Raw genomic sequence first — 16,496 nt, 5'->3', positions numbered from 1 at the left:
TCCCTGAGCTCACACCGGCCCTCAGACCATAAAACATACCAAACAGATAGACCTTCACACTTCCAAACATCCTCTTAGGAACTCCACCATCTATAGGAATCCTCCATAGATAAGGACACCTCACACCTTGTTGAAAGTATTTGCTCTCAACTGCTCCATTAATTCATGGCTGTAGTTCACCAAGTCCTGTATGTGTGCCAAGTTCAGTCAACTTTGCTACACCGTTATGACCAACACAATACGCAAGGATATAAAACCAAGTCAAAGAAAATAAAACTGCCGCTTCATAGCTCAACATGACCGTGGCTAAACCTTAAAACTGGAACTACACCTAGCAACACCACGAATAGCACAGATACTGCTCAATAGGAGGCTACGTTGCCTTTTCACCCTTCCCCCTGTATTTGGGAGAAGTTAGTGACCTTCTTGGTCCCAAATATCACATGTCATTCTACTACAGGAAGCAAGCAACATGAGAAAATTAAGAGCTTATTTTTATGCCCTAAACATGAGATTTGGAGCAATACAGAAATGCACAAAAGATAGACAAGCCACATAAAGATAAGGTGAAAAACATAAAAGCCTGAATATCTTCACTTCTGCCCCATGTATCACAGTGAACAACTGACTAAGCACAGACTTCTCATTTTTCATCTCCGCTTTCCAGCCTCACTTCAGGATTCAGAGCCCAAGCACATTTTCTCAGGGAGGGAATGTTTTGGGGTCCCACTCCCCTCTTTCAAACACAAGCCTTTGCTCCAACAGCCACCACCAAAGGAAATTACTGCGGCTTATGAGGGTGTCCAGCAACAGTGAACCAAGAACTTATCAAGGCAGATAAACGAAACATGAACAAAAGACTAATACCATCTTCTACTCTTCTGCTGAGGTACCACAGAAGTACCTCCAACAACAACATCAATTACTCAATGATCCCAAGAGCCACTCTAACAGCTCTAATAAAACATGTCCTAAGTGCCTATAACAGCAACTGCTCAGCCGTGTGAACACCTCTGGCCTCTTAAACATGTTCATCCCTTTCTTGGGTGATGCAAGAGAGCGGCCTAACGCTCTAAGGGAGGCAAGAAAGGCCTGTTGCCTAAGCACTGACACCTAAAAGGCAAGGTCCTAGATTTTGCATGTTTCCCAAGTGCCAAGTCCTTTAAAATTAAGTGATTTCTGTACCTAAGCAGAGGTATCTTGTATAACACAGCTGCAATACAGAAAGTTTACCATACTTACTCCATGGTAAAGCGTATTAGTTCCTCGTCTCCCAATTCATGTAACAGAGAATCTTTTAAAGCATCATAACGATTCAGAGAAAAAGTTTATATCTTGATAATTACACTCTCCACACTGATCATCATTTTACATACAGCGCATACATGCTACGTGGTATCACAGGCAGGAGAAAAGCATTAGAAAGTGTCTATTCATAACCTTTAAATTCATTTTGTCCAGGACAGCAAGGCTGAAAAAATATGTGTTTGAAAAGACTTTTCACACCTGTCACACTTTTCCACATTTGTTAGACCTTTGTAACAAGTATGGTACTTGGTACTCTACCTTTGTAGCAAGCCAGGGTAAGCGCGCTCTCCTTGAATTCATTGGAATGCGTGTTTATGCCTGCTCCATTTTCTAACAGCACTCTGGCCACTTCCACATGGCCAGCACTTCCTGCTTCCATCAGAGGAGTGTGACCATTCTCATTATGGTCCTCAATACTAGCGCCTGATTCCAGCAGAACTTTCACAACATCTACATAGCCTCCAGCACAGGCATATGTAAGGGCTGTGTTGCCTGAAGATGGAAGAGAAAAAAGTTTGAAAAGTGAATTTGATAGCATTTCTACACTGGGAACTTCCACTTATGCTCCATTTCATCCCTTTTACCTGGCTACCTTATGGACTAGGGTTTTTTAAGGCTACAGACCAAGAACTACAGGGAGGGGAAAAACAAGCAAGTAACTGCACAAAGTAGCTCAGTGCTCACAGACTGAAGATCTCCATGTGCCTGGTGACTCTATTGATTCACTTATCTTCCGATTTCTATCCCAGCTAATCCCAGCTTCCATCACAAAAACCCATCCCTTTTCTTGTTCATCAGCAGGGTCATCCTATGCTGTAAAAAGGAAAGCTCAAAACAAGGAACAGAATGAAGTGCTGCTTCTATATCAAGTCTTAAAAACCCCTAAAGGGCTAGTTCAAAAGTGCCCATAGTCTTCACAAGGAGATGAAAACAACCTCCACAGAAAAACTACAGAAACATGTATGTGAACAGAACAGTCAAAGAATCTGCCTTTATGAAAAGATGCCTTGAAAAGAGTTAAAGGTCAAAGCAGTATTACTACTCTGAACTACCTCACTAAAAAAAAAAAAAAAAATATATATATATATATGTGTGTAGATAGATAGAGATAGATAAAGTATCTTCTGGTATCCCAACTTCCCTCATTAACTCAGGGTCAGTAATCCACTCCATTTGTCAATGACTGTTCATTACACACAATCTCTCCACTTCAAGGCTGCACAAACTAAGAAAATCACCCAATTTGGTCACTTCAACACAAATGCCTACCAAACTGCCATGGGAAAGAAGGGGCAGAAAAGGGGGCCGCCTTCTTCTTAACTAATTTCCCTTGGTTTCCTAAACCTGACACCAAATAATATTCTATGTGCACAAAAACTTCCCAAACTGTGCTTAAAATACTATGTGGCAACACATCTTAGGTACACAAATACCTTTCAGTTACTAATTGACCTTACCTACCTTTGTATGTCCGCAACCAACTAATATTTTACAACTCTGTTAAAGAAAAACACAAAAAACCCCAGAAGCTGCACAGTAAAACCACAAGAAAGCATTTTGCGTTGTTTGGCTGAGAGCCATTCCTCCCAAATTTCCACACAAAGTTCCCTGCACACTGCAAGTCTCAGCTTTTCAATTGTTTTCAACACGCTCTAACACACTTACTTACCTGTTGACGACTGTGCATTCACATCAGCACCATGAGCTAGCAGCAACTTGACAATTTTGACATGTCCACCATTAGCAGCAGCCATTAAAGGTGTTATGTCTCCTTTAATACCACGGTCCTCTACATTAGCATGCATTGCCAGAAGAACCTGTGAACAGAAGGGTGATCAACACCACCAGCAAGTGACAAACCAACCCATTCAAGATGGTTGAAATGCTACACAAAGCCTCCACCTTCACCAACACACAGTTTTGTGTTAGAAACACTTACAGAAAGTAAGCACAAAGAATGCATTAGCAACATTCAGTTTACGTATAAGTCTTCATTTGCCAGTTAACTGACATTTTCCACTACCTTAATATTGCCTTCCGGGTGCATAAGACTGGAATAGATTAGTTCAACACTTATTTTTGTACAATACACACATACTAAAAACAGCTAGGAAACCAACCTGCGCAAGCTCATAATATCCTGCTGAGCAGGCTAAACAAAGGAGGCTTTCCCCTTCTTCTGTGTGCTCGTTCACACTTCGTCCTTCAATTAGCAACTTCCGCACAGCATTTACATCTCCTTCTGAACAAGCCTCTGCCAAGCTGCGGCTAGTAAGATAGAAAGCATTTAAAAGTGAAAATGGACTATGCTTGAAAAGCCTGCTCCACGTGCAGAGTAAAAATCCAACATGCCATGAGGATGCAGTCAACAAAAAAGGAGATACAACCTAAAAAGCGCCAACTGCTAATTTAAGAGGTGCTGTTTTTACACTTGAGGTTTCCACAGAAATTTTCAGAAAATTGAGTAATGTGCATACTCAGCCACTACTGTTACTCATTTTTAACAGGAGTTTACAAGAGAAACATCTGCAGGATGACCCTTTAGGTTATCAAGTTCTGCATTACGTACAATTCAAGCAGAAAACACGTTGAGAGAAGACACGACCGCGGACCTGATTTACCGTCGCAGCACTATACGTGCGGCACGACGTTATGTGCTACCTAAGTACAAAACCTTTTTTGGTAATCATTTAATAATGTGAGAAACAGGTAATAACTTTCCCTTTCAAACGGCTAATCATATAGCACTGCAAACAAATCACTGTTGGTTTATATTATTAATTACAACATAAAATACACTCTCAGCCTATTTCTGCTTTATAGTTCCCGTTTAAAAACACAGGTTTTGTCCCATGTGTCTTCTGAAATAAGGTTCGACGAAAGGGAGAACTGATTAAATCACGGTAAGAACAGCACCGTGAGTATTTCTTTCCAAATCAGCAACCGCTACTCAGAGTTGCACTCACATTCTCTTTTGCCCCAGGACCAGAGGAGACTGAAATTGCCTGTCCATCTTAACAAAACTTTAGCTTTTGTTCAGCACTGTAACTGTTAATTGAACTAAAAAAAGCCAGACCTGCATCACACTTCTATAACAAATTAATCACTTCGCTTTTGCCCTGTGCTGAAAACCCCAGAATTTTGTAACACAGTCGATGTTGCAGATGTGGCCCTAACTCAAACAAGCAGAAAAGCATAAAATTCTCCTGGTTTGGCAAGGCCTGAGTCAGAGTACTTGTGGTTCTCACGTCACTCCACAAGTTCTTCGCTTCTATCATTCCAATTCTGTTTCAGTCAAAAAAGTGTCTACTGGAAGCATATTCTTCAATCCCGCCGATTCTGTCTTCTGTCTACATTGCTTTCATTCCAAAAGAGTTATTGCTTTGTGAGAAAAAAAGTTCAAGTCTGACATACTTATCTATTCTGCTCCAAATAATTAGATCAATAATAATAAATCCAAGACTACTGGCCCCACCCCACCCACTGCCCTTTCATCTCTTCTCCATTTAAGAAGTCCCATCAACACAGAACTAATTCAAAAAGGAATGGAAAAATAAGGTAGTTGACAGAAAACTTTTTCAAACCATATAACTCTCTGCAAATACGAGCAACGCTTAAAATACTAAAGCGGGTATTTGTGTAGCAAGGACTAACTTACACCTGTATATCGTGCCCAGGACTCGTATTTAATTTGTGCCACCAGATGCAATATTAATATATGGAGAATTCTTTCTCAAATATGTCAGTTCTCTGCATTTCCCACATTTATTTTTATTTCCCACATGCTCTGTCCCGGTAACAACTTTGGCAACAGCCACCGTCCGCAAGACATAGCTGGGGGCACGGAAGGACACACACAGAATAGAAGCAGACATAACTCCAAACTATTCTGCTCTCCTTCATATGTCCTTGTCAACACACCAAGAAATGTTTCTTTGGAGTTACTCCAAGGAGTTACTTAGAAGGAACAAACTGCCAACTAGCACAGCAGCACTTAGTTGCTCCTACTAATACTCTGTTTCTGTTGTATGGAAGCTTAATGACAGCCTACAAGGCAAGCTTGTTTTGCTTTCCCTCATAAACATCCTAGTAACACAAAAAACCACAACAAAAGCCAAAAAGCCCAGTTAAAAAGCAGTGACTCCCTGGCCGATGCTCTGTCCAAGGTCCTACCCACCACGAGAAAGCTGCTGACCACTATGAACGCTCCAGTCGCTCCAGACTCTTTTCCTTCCTCAATTAAAAAGGCGCTCTAAAGTTCTCTAAAACAACAGATGGGGTTTGGGGGGTTTTTTTTGGTCCCAAAGCTAGTTTCATGCTATCACTGAATGACCCATTTTGGGATTTGCTATTTTTTGGTACAGTTCTAAGGCCCACACTATTTAAGAGCTTAGAAATTTTGTTTCTATAGTTGGTCAAGTTAAATTACTCGAAGCATGATTTCCGAGTTCTAAGCAGTATTAATTGCTTCACTCCCCATTCTAAGACCTGACAGTCCAGGAATATTTAGCAAGAGAATCACAGGTGATAACTTGGCACTAATTCCACTTGATATAAGAGTTTCATCACCCTGTAATCAGAAGTGATACAACACAAAAAACTGCTTCTAAAAGTAGCAAACTACTGAAAAAATCCAGTATAAAATTTGGCTTACTTGTCCGTCTGCCCTGCATTTGCCGTGCTTTCTGCTCTCATCCGGGTAAGCGCAGCAGCAGCTTCATCCAACGCGCAACTGACGGAAGAAGTCAGTCTGCGAAGCACCTCAGGATCTGCAAATGCTTTACCATCAGCTGTAGACAGCTTACCTATTCCTTTCATTCCAATTTACAACAAATTGGTACGCATGCCAGAAAAGGAGAAAACAGAGAAGTTGAAATTGAGCCTATGAGATCTGTTGGCAGAAACATTCCAAGCATAACGAACTACAGCTTCCAAAATGAAGGAATTTACTGTTTACAAAACTAATTTAAAAGCTGCACTCAGATGTGGTGCGCATGAATGAAACTCTCCGATCCACAGAGGGCATTCTTTTTCAACTATTGATAACTACTTAGTATAAGCAACTAGTAAAGCTTTTCATACAATAGTTGTTACAAAACAAAGCCTCACTGAGCAATTTAGTTCTTGATATAAGGCTGCAAGCCAAGGCCAGGTGTCAATTTTTACTCCGGTTTTTAGAAATCCAGCGTTGAAGGAACCCAATTAGAAGCACAGCCTTCACATGAAACTCTGATTTTCCAAAATTTGAAATGCTTTAATGAACTTCTCTCTCTACAGTGACTTGCACAACCTTGCCAAGTTCACACCGCCTTACATTCTGCATTTATATCATGCTCATATGGATTAGACTTATGCAAGCAGTTCCAGTATGGTCTCGTGTGTAAGGGCTTCGGGGTTAAACCTGTATGGGACACGAGTACTTACCTGCAGCTTCAAGCAAAGCTTCTAATCTTGCCTGGGTTTCTGGATCTACTGTTCTCAGGTCAGCACCATCAGCAGTACTTGACAAAAGCAATTTAGAAGCTGTTTCCAACATAGGGTTTTCGAGATCATCCTGATCCAAGATAAATGATTCCACCTGAAAAACAGCCCATCTCATTTAAGAATTATGTAACTGACTGAATACGCTTAAAACACAAAAACCCCACAGTTGTAGTTATCGCTTAAGCATTTGCTTTTGAAGTACTTTGTCAGCCAAACTATCCTCAGTTGACTCAAAGGGGTATTATTTCATCAACGGAAGCAATGAGATTTTCCAAAATCCCATACAACGAATGCACCTTTTATCAGCTTATCCGTTAGCTCTGTGTCTAGAAGCCACATGATATACTAGGAAAGTTTAAGACTGACTTCACATCTCCACACTGCACTCTACAGTTTTCAAGTCCAACTTAACACAGGGAGGGAAAAGTGAGAGAACAGGTATCACTCCAGAAGGCCTAAAGGTAGCAGCGGCCACGAGTTTCTATGCAAGCTGTTGCTTAGTTTTGTTTTTTCCCTCCCCGAAGCATGAAAGATACATATAACAAAGACAGAATTGTTCTATTTCACACAACCCAGTCATCTTCCAAAGAAGTAAGCTACCCTCAAATGGCATTACACTCTGTTAGCACACAAAACCAGGAAAACTAACAGTCATCACTATTTTAGTGCCGACTGTTTTCTTCTCACTTGCAGAAAAAAATCTCTCAGCTATCTCACTTATTTCAAGTCTGATGTCTCCTAACCCAACACAGAAAAAAAAAAAAAACAAACCCACAAAAACCCAAAAAACAAAACACAAAAAGACAAGCAACATGTTCTAGATGTAATCAACTCAAATGCAACATACAAAGGTTTCACAGAATATTTCTGGAGAAAACATTTATTTAAAACATTAGCTAGAGAACGTGCCATTGCGGATATCTGCCTTTTTCATAAAACAGATGCTGAGTGGTCTAAGTTCTTCTAAAGATCCTACTTTCCTGTACTCTCCATTTGTTTTGGTTGTGAAACACATAGAAATTAAGGAACAGATCAGCATATTAGAAAGAAAAGCCCCTAGCATCCATTTGTGTTTCACTGCCTGTCAAAAGAGAACAGGGTCAAGTACTTTAGAGAAGACACTCCTCTAAGAGTTCCATAAACATACACCTAAGCCTATGAACTAGCCATCTCGAACCATTTATTAGATTATAAAGGCAAACTTTAAACACCCCCCTACAAAGCTTAACAGCCTCAAAAATCCACGTCTTCAAATAAGTCAAAGAAATAAAAAAACAAAAACAAACAAAAAACCACAACCAATGCCCATCCAAATTCAAAATCAACCTAAATGCAAGTCTGCCAGACAAACAAACCACACGTGCCAGCCACCCCTACAACATGATTAGAAACTTCAGTCATCTTCAGATAAAAGCAGCTACTGTCCGTAGTACAGCAGTAATCTATTTCTACATGGAATAGAGCTCATTAAGATAGAAATACAATTTATTTTACTCTTAAGATTCGTGTGTGTCTCCAAAGTTTAAAAGCAGTCTCGTGAGCATCACAAGTTCAGATTCCTGCAGATAAATGCCCTAAGAATCTAAGTGGGCAGAGAAACCAGAAGAGCGACCAATTCATGTCAGGACTCCTGAAAAGTCTCCCTCCATCCTCCCACCTATTCTCTTTTCACGAGTGAAGAGCTCACGCAAGAACTTCTCCTTCCGCGGTCTGCCTCCAGCTCAAAACTTACTAGGATACGGTACTAGCACATAGCTTGAACCTAAACACCTTGTTTAGGAAGGTGGGCTGAGAACTACTTTGGAAATTACTTCAGTTTATCACTTCAACGATACCACTGAGAAACCAAATCTCCTGTCAGACAGCTTTTGTCAATACACAAGCATACATCTCTAGGGCATCTCCGAAGCCTCCTTCCACTCCTTTGAAGCCTCTTTGCCCTCCTTCTTCAAACCTGGGAACGCAGCAAGCTGAAGGAGTTGAGTTCCAGCTTCTGACAAAAGTGGCTCTGATGTCAACAACTGCCAACAACAGGACAGTCCTGCAGTATTCCATGTTGGTCCTCAGCACTACTTTTTCCAAGTGATACTCACACACGCTGCAGTTTTCCAGTTTGGCAAACCGGTGCAGGCAACTCCCAGCTTCCTCCCCAGCCCTAAGGAACGGTTCACTCCTGCCTCGCCAGGGTCCTTCGCTGGTCACTGCCAGCTCTGCTCCGTGCATCTACAACGCAGTTTTTAGGCTGGTTTTGGTTCATCTGAGGACTTGCCATTTGTCTTCTTCCAGAGGCCTAAGCCTGCCGCAGCAAGAGAAAGGAACTACTCCGCTGTTCAGGAGCCAAGCGACAGATTTCACCACCGGAAAGGCAAACTACTGAGCAGTCAGAAGGATTCTTGGCTCACCCAACTCATGCAAAATCCCTACTACTTAAGACTAAGTGAAAAAAACCCATCTGAGTGAGATATTTAACAGCTGGTCGTGGTTCTTCCTAACACTATGAAATATTTGCTAAGAAAAAAGTCAAAATCGGAAAACATCTCTCCCCCACTCACTTCCTCTCCCTTCCAATTAGGTCTTTTAGGCAGTTTAAGTTTCAAACGGAAAAATCTTCCTATTTTCCTTCCAGCTAAAAATATGAGCGTGGTATGATTAAAAAAACAACTATAACACAAGAACAGGGAGAAAAAGCAATCCACCTACAAACAATACAGCACCAAGACAACCACAAGTTATCAGAAGAAAACTTCCCTTGCAATGAAGTCTTGAAAATGTTTGTATTATGAGCTGTCATTTAAACCACTTCAGAGCAACGTCTCAAGAAATTAACTTATTAAATAACAAATTTAGACTAGTTTATGACATTGAATACAGCTAGTTCTCCTTTTCTAAGGTAGAAGAGATACATCTTCAACCTGTGGCTTGCAGAGCTTTTCATCCAAGCCTCCAGTTACACTCTTGCGTATTCTCACGATTGCCTTTTAGCTTAAGATTTTCATTAGATCTACAGTCTTGTCTTTTCAGCCGGTTCAGCATGACACAGAATACCATACAGGGTGACAGTGATAAAAGACACAGTGTCTAACAGCGGTGAATAAAACTGAGTCTTGGTAGAAGTGAAAATTCCATTTTCGTTTCTCCGAAAATACTGCCTTCTCTACAGAAGCTACGAACTGAAGACAAAGCATTTCCAGTTACCAGGCCAAGTAAACAGACATTTCCTTTAATGGTCTTCAGATGTATTTTATTTCCCTTAACTAAAAAAATGTGTAGAATAGTCCACAAATGCTCCACCTCACATATCAGAATACTTAATCTGGGTTCTTGGTCAGTATTTCTCTGATCAAACAATACTCTGACATAATCCAATTGTTCAGACAGTCCCAAACAGAAGGCCTTGTACAAGATTTCTCCTCCTCTCTCATCCTGCAATAAGAATCTCATGTTCTGTACTTGCCCAAGTTTACTTTGCCCGTAATCACTTCTAGTGTATTTGATGCTTCTGCAATCAAAAAACATGGTAGGAGAACAAAATCACCAAGTTCTGACTCTCAAAAAGAACAGCCTACAGTTTTGATGTGTTGAACATCACTGTAAAGACAAATTTAAAAATGGCTCAGAAAAGCTCAGTATTAACAGGTACATAAATCCAAACCTCAAGGAAATTGCATGCTACAAGTACCTTAGCATATGTTCCGAGTCCTATTTTTCTAGGCAAAAAAGTCACTCTAAATTTTCCAAGTATTGTAAGACTAGACTGAACTTCAATTTTCAATGTTACACGCTTTTATCACCTCTTATTAAAAAGACGAGTCCTTCCCTACTTAGCAAAGTTTTGCGACATCATCAAGTTGGGTTCTGCGCACTCATCCTCTCCCTCAGTGACCTCTTTTGTCCTTTTCCCCGTGCACACTCCCAGGCTCCCACGCGGCACACCATTGTGTGCACGCACTCACGCAGACCTAGGTTATTTCGTGTTCTCTGTTTTCTGAAGTACAGACTCGGAACCCCACCTGTTCTTTCCTACTCCAACCCTAGGGTGATCAGTTTGCTCCTTCTGTTTTCCCCTTCAGGTAGGACACATAACATCAAGGGATTTCCTCTTCACCAGACCATAACCAGGAGGTCTAACTTTTTACAAAAACGATTCTGTGGGCAAGACTGTATCTTTTCTGTCGTAAAGAACAGTACGTGGGCATTTTTAGTACTGTTTTGCCATTTGGTACGTGGACATAGACACCTCAACCAGGTAAAAGCTGATCCACCAGGACTCATGTCTATACACCCTAAAGACAGTCCTGCAAGATGTCAGTAATTTTATGTTTTGACTGCCAAATACCAGATACTGAACATACAGTTTAATAAATGCCAGGTAAGAGCAGAAAAAAAAAAGCACAATTGAGTTACTTTGCTCTAACTGGCATGGCTCTTGCCACCATGTGATACTAGATCAGCCAGAGACATAATTCAGTTCTTGATGCTAACTCAAACTTCATCGATCTCTCATCATCAAGCCACATGCATATAAAACTGCCATCAGCATAGATCTCACGGTGGACACGCTGATGCAAACATCCCCCCATATCCCCATAGCAGAGTCTTCCGAGTCCATACATATGCCTCCACATAGTCTCACACAGACGTAAACCAAGGTCAAACAATAAACTTTCTCCCATAGTTTCCCTCACAAAAAAAAAAAAAAAAAAAAAAGACAGAAATAAAAAACCCCACCACGAAAAACACAAAAAACACACCACACAAAAAAACCCCCATGCATTAAGGATTTGCAGAGGAGTCGGTCACCTATTGATTTCAATTTTACTACTGAGAAGGCTAAAGACAGATTAGCGTCTTCCTAATTTTATGTCAAGCCAGGGAGGGAGGGAGGAGGGAAGATACATTCCAGCTACAAACAACTATCTCTTCACATCTTCTACACTTTTGAGATAGAAATCCAGTACTCAACACGAAACGGCTCCTCTGGAGCCACGTCATCAACTAAGATATCAAGCTAGTCAAGTCTCTTGACTACCAAAATTGGTATACAATACGTAAAATAACATTACAAGCCTAAAACAACAGCAACTCTCATCTTACTCTCAGCAGAAGTACCTGCCACAGATTGGCCACAACACTATTGAACTCTGATGAGACTGCACAACTACACTAGTAAGAAGTTCTCATCTTGTTTGATGCCGCGCAATGAAAGAACCCAAGAGCAAAGCTAAGCCTTTTTGGTACGCTAGTGACTTTGGTACCTTTAAAATGTCACTCGGTTTAGTGTCTGAACTCCGTCTTTTCATACATATCTAAGACTTTGTAATATTTACACTTTACATCAATATAGTTGCCCACAAAGCATTACCAGGGAACTTTATGATTAGTAAACTTCATCAGTAGCAGAGAACATAAAAGCAACTATTTAAAATTTCATTTATGAACAATGGTAGAAAAGAGTTTCCAGCATCCACTACCTACTGAAGCCCTTACTGCAAAACAACAAAAGCCCATTATTTATCCATCTAATCAGTACATAGCTGCCATGAATAGCTCTGGTCATTAATTTACACAGCATCTCCAGCATTTGTTTATCACTGTTCTGCAGTTTTTCCTCAATCACAGCTGCGCTACAAGGACAACCCAGAGGCATTAAGAAAAGGCTGTAGAAGTAATTTTCTCCTTCTTATCTCAGGTTCCCGGCCTGACTTCAAGAGCCCATTTTGCCAATTCCATTCCCTAGTCCTTCTCTTTAAGGCCATCCTGCATGTAGACAGTATTTATGTGCTACCGCTTTCCAGCATGTAGTTACCAATTAACACAGAGTAAACATTCAAGACCCTACATTCCATATAAATTATAAAACTGACATCATATTACTGTAACATGTGCCATCTGAAAGCGGATGCACAGAAATGGAGGGCAGCAAACAGTTGCTTTATTGTATGGTACATTTAGGCACACAATGTCATTAACCCAGCTGAAACACTTGCTTATAAGAACGTGAAAAGCACTCTTGGCCAAACATCCAGCAACATCTTCCTGGAAGCTACGCAAGTTCCTAGCTGCGTTTTAGCCATTGTTTATAATGAGAAAATAGACAATATAATGTTTCTCTACCTTGAGGCCTTAGATGAAGACATGTTCAAAAAAAGTAGTAAACAGCTCTTCAAAAAGTATCAAGTAAACAGTGAAATCCAGTTTAAGTGTCTAGCAGTTAGGTTGCGAACAACAGACCTCAAAGGCTGTGAAATAGCGAGTTGTACTCATTAACATAAAAGGATGAAACGTTTTCAAGCTTCAAGTGTTTTTAAGCTCCATAAGCAAGAGCATCTGAAACCTGATTTGCATGAACCACACCAGCCCAGACGAAGTCTTTTAAAAGGCCCAAGAAACACCTTTCACGACAAAATATTTTCTCTGCAAGTTTTTTTCTTACTCTTGGGGCTGGACCCTATTTTCTAGGCTTACAATCCAGCAGCAGATTTGTTTCTCAGCTTTTCTCAGATGACTCCCATGACTTTTGCCTCACATTAGGCACTGATTACAATTTTAGAATTTGCTACATTTTTGCCTTGGCCCTTGGGCCTTTAGCATTTGATACCCAGAGGGTGTCAAATGGATCCTATGAGAATCAAGGCTTAGTACAAAGCCTTTCCTAAGAACCTGGCGTACAAGGAACAGCTAGTGGCTACAGCCACGTAGCAAACCTCACCACCTCAAACAGACCTTAACAGACAGTCCTTTTGTACTATTTCTTAAGTCACAGAAGGACTTACTGCCAATTTGCAAGCACTGCAACAGTCCGTTTTTCCCAGCTCCAGAATTTTTGGAGAGCAGCAAAAGGTTTTTAAAGACAATATGAAATTTAACATGGATTTTCAAGTCTGTCAGGTATTGCAAAGACACCTTCAGACCAAAACGACAACCATTACCAGGTCAGTTAATAAACTTTACTTCCACTACAGCGACAAGTTACCAGCTTGAAGAGCAAGGAACCTTCAGATTCTTCACTTCCTCAGCTAAAAATAGCTCCCATACAGCGATCGGTTTTAATCCCGATTTACACGAGGAACTCCTCATATAAACAGCAGAGCCTGACCCACAGTTACACTGCCTTCCCCTTGCACTCCAGCAACTCATATCCAAGATAATCTCAGCTTTCGCTCCAGAACAGTTTTAGCTCTCACACCTCCAATGGCAGAGAGTTAATTATTTCTGTCCCTGCCCTTCATCTCATTAAGGCAACAGATTGTTTTTACAGCCTATGTCATTTACTTATTTAAAGCTGGACCTACAGCACTTCCACCTCACAAATGGCATGTGCGGGACTGGACAGGCAGGAAGGGGGCACCGGACCAGCACACAGACAAACCTTTTCTTGAAGATCACAGACAAGTCTATAAACTCTCCTGGAGTTTAGGATCAGGACCCCTGTCAAGATTCTCTTCTTCTATGAAAAATGGTCCCCGTGTATTTTTTAGCTGCTGATCAGTTCCACTGAGTATCTGCTAATCACTTCCTACAGCCTTGGGGATTACCATGAAATTGTTCCAAGTTATTCCAAGACACTGCACCAAAAAAAAAAAAACCAAAACACATATATATATATATATATGTATCTCCATCTTCCATACAAGTTTCATGAGCATTTCTTTTAAATAAAGTATTTTCCACTGTTCACTGCATGAATATACCCTACGAGTCCATTTTACACAGAAATAGCAACTTTCATACTATTACCTTGCAACTGGAACACACAAGAGGAAATAAAACAACATTCCCTGTGCAAGAACAAAGTCCAACTCTGACTAATAACTAGTTAAGTTTGCTTTGCACAACACTGCTAGGTATTTTTAATGTCATATCTAAACATTCAACACACATCAAGGGATTCGTGAGGTAAGAGTGAATCAAAACTAAAGCAATGATACATTTGCAATGTAGCAAACCGGACCAAGTATTTCAAGCACCAATTTTTCACTTGGGCACACAAAACCTAACCTACAAATAGGCAACCCCAAACCTACAAATTACAATGCATCATTCCATCGCATTTTTAATCTTAATGGGCTACCAAAGTCTTTATATGTAGCTTTCAGTTCTAAGTGTCAAAAAATCACGTGGGAGTCTTGGAAAGACAAAGCACTCATTATGCCAAAGGTACTTCATAATGCCCATAAAACACACATGCACTGCATTTTTTTGTTCATCTTAGTCACAGGTCAGCTCAGCATAAAAAAGGGTAGGAAATTTTTTCAGCCCCTCGCGTGTCCCATACTAAAGCAAGAACTTAGCGTCTGCTCTCCCTTACCCCGCTACCTTTTAGCCCTCAGAATATCACCGCTTACACTTTCGAAGTACATTAACCCATCTCAGTTGAAAGTCAGCTCACTGGAAAAAATACTCTTATGGGAACCATCAAGACAAAGCAACCAACTTACATCTTGAAATAAAACAGTGGGAACAGACTTTGACTTGATCAAACCAAATATTAAGGCAAAGTGTATGGTTCTGCCTTTTCACCCAAGGCTACGTGTTTTCAGGTGAAACTACCACTTAGTTAACACAGGTTTCAGGCCATTTTAACATGCAGATCCTCAGAGCATTAATAATGTATTATATTAAAAATTCCATTCAAAGCTTTACTGAATACAAGCCTCTGGCATTGCTTGCCATTTCTGTGGGGACAACCTAGTTTTTATGACATAGCTCTGAAGTGAAAATGATGGTTTACTGGATGTTTACACAAGACACCATTTTCTTTAGATAAAGATCAGCTTCCTGGTTACTGAAAGGGAAAGCGTACGCTAAATCCAAGTGAAGCAGACTATTTTGCCTACTCAATTTCAGACTTGCAGCTTTTGTGGTTTTTTTCTTCAAATCTATTTTGATACAGGAACAAGCTGTGTGATTCTCCCTTGCCCTACCCAGCTACTACAGCAGCACTGTCACCGCAGACACAAAGTCTTACGGCAGCATTTCTTCCCTGTACAGTGAGGATTGCTTCCAGTTATCTCGGATACATAATCAGATCTGTTGTCTTTCAAACATGCAGTGACCCTCCCCAAACCTAAATGCCTTGTTCAGCAGAAATCTGAAGTCCGGCAGCTGGAACGTCTCAACAGTGTCTTCTTTCATTTTATTCCATCAACTATACCCTCCATTTCTCTCGCTGCTGCTAAAAAAAAAAAAAAATACAGAAGGGGGAGGGAGGGAGAACGGTGGGAAGAGTAACAGTCCATGCTGCTGAAATGGCATAACACCGTCCTCATGACTGGCACCAACAGAGTTTCTGCTGCAAGGACACCTGCATTATTACTGCAGTATTACTGTGATTCTGATGACGAGACAGGTGCTGATGTATTCACACAAAAATTCCCTCCTCTCCTCTGTAGTCCCTATCCCCAGCATTACAAACAACAATAGACAGACAGGCAGACTGATACCTATAGCTACAAGAAGGTTGTGAAACTATGAGGAAAAACACCTTCAGTTTAATATTCTTTTTCCATTTCAAATCTTCATTCCAAACACTTAGCATACTTACACATTAAGCAAATTTATGCATTAACTGGTATCCAGCAGCAATTGTTTGTGTGAGAAGAATTTCATGCCAACGTAAAAATAACAACACCTCAACTCATTACCTTATTAAGTTCCCTGCCCTAATTTCACATTTATGCAGAGGGGAAGAAAAAAAAAAAAGC

The 16,496-nt window shown here is 40.6% G+C and overlaps 1 protein-coding gene across 4 annotated transcripts in view; it reads right to left on the bottom strand.

Moving 5' to 3' along the window:
• ANKRD17 (ankyrin repeat domain 17) overlaps window positions 1–16,496 on the bottom strand; it is a 96,928-nt gene that overhangs the window by 45,241 nt on the left and 35,191 nt on the right. For all 4 annotated transcript variants that reach the window (XM_052812007.1, XM_052812015.1, XM_052812032.1 and 1 more), the window contains exons 2-6: window positions 6,733–6,886; window positions 5,963–6,119; window positions 3,429–3,576; window positions 2,978–3,125; window positions 1,567–1,800 (exon numbers count right to left, since the gene is read on the bottom strand). In XM_052812007.1, coding sequence (XP_052667967.1) covers window positions 1,567–1,800; window positions 2,978–3,125; window positions 3,429–3,576; window positions 5,963–6,119; window positions 6,733–6,886 — 841 coding nt within the window. The remainder of the gene's footprint in view (window positions 1–1,566; window positions 1,801–2,977; window positions 3,126–3,428; window positions 3,577–5,962; window positions 6,120–6,732; window positions 6,887–16,496) is intronic.

Source organism: Harpia harpyja, chromosome 2 (assembly GCF_026419915.1).
Source record: "Harpia harpyja isolate bHarHar1 chromosome 2, bHarHar1 primary haplotype, whole genome shotgun sequence".
Classification (NCBI taxonomy): domain Eukaryota; kingdom Metazoa; phylum Chordata; class Aves; order Accipitriformes; family Accipitridae; genus Harpia; species Harpia harpyja.
Note: the sequence above shows the minus strand (reverse complement) of the source record. Positions and strands in the feature narration are given on the sequence as shown.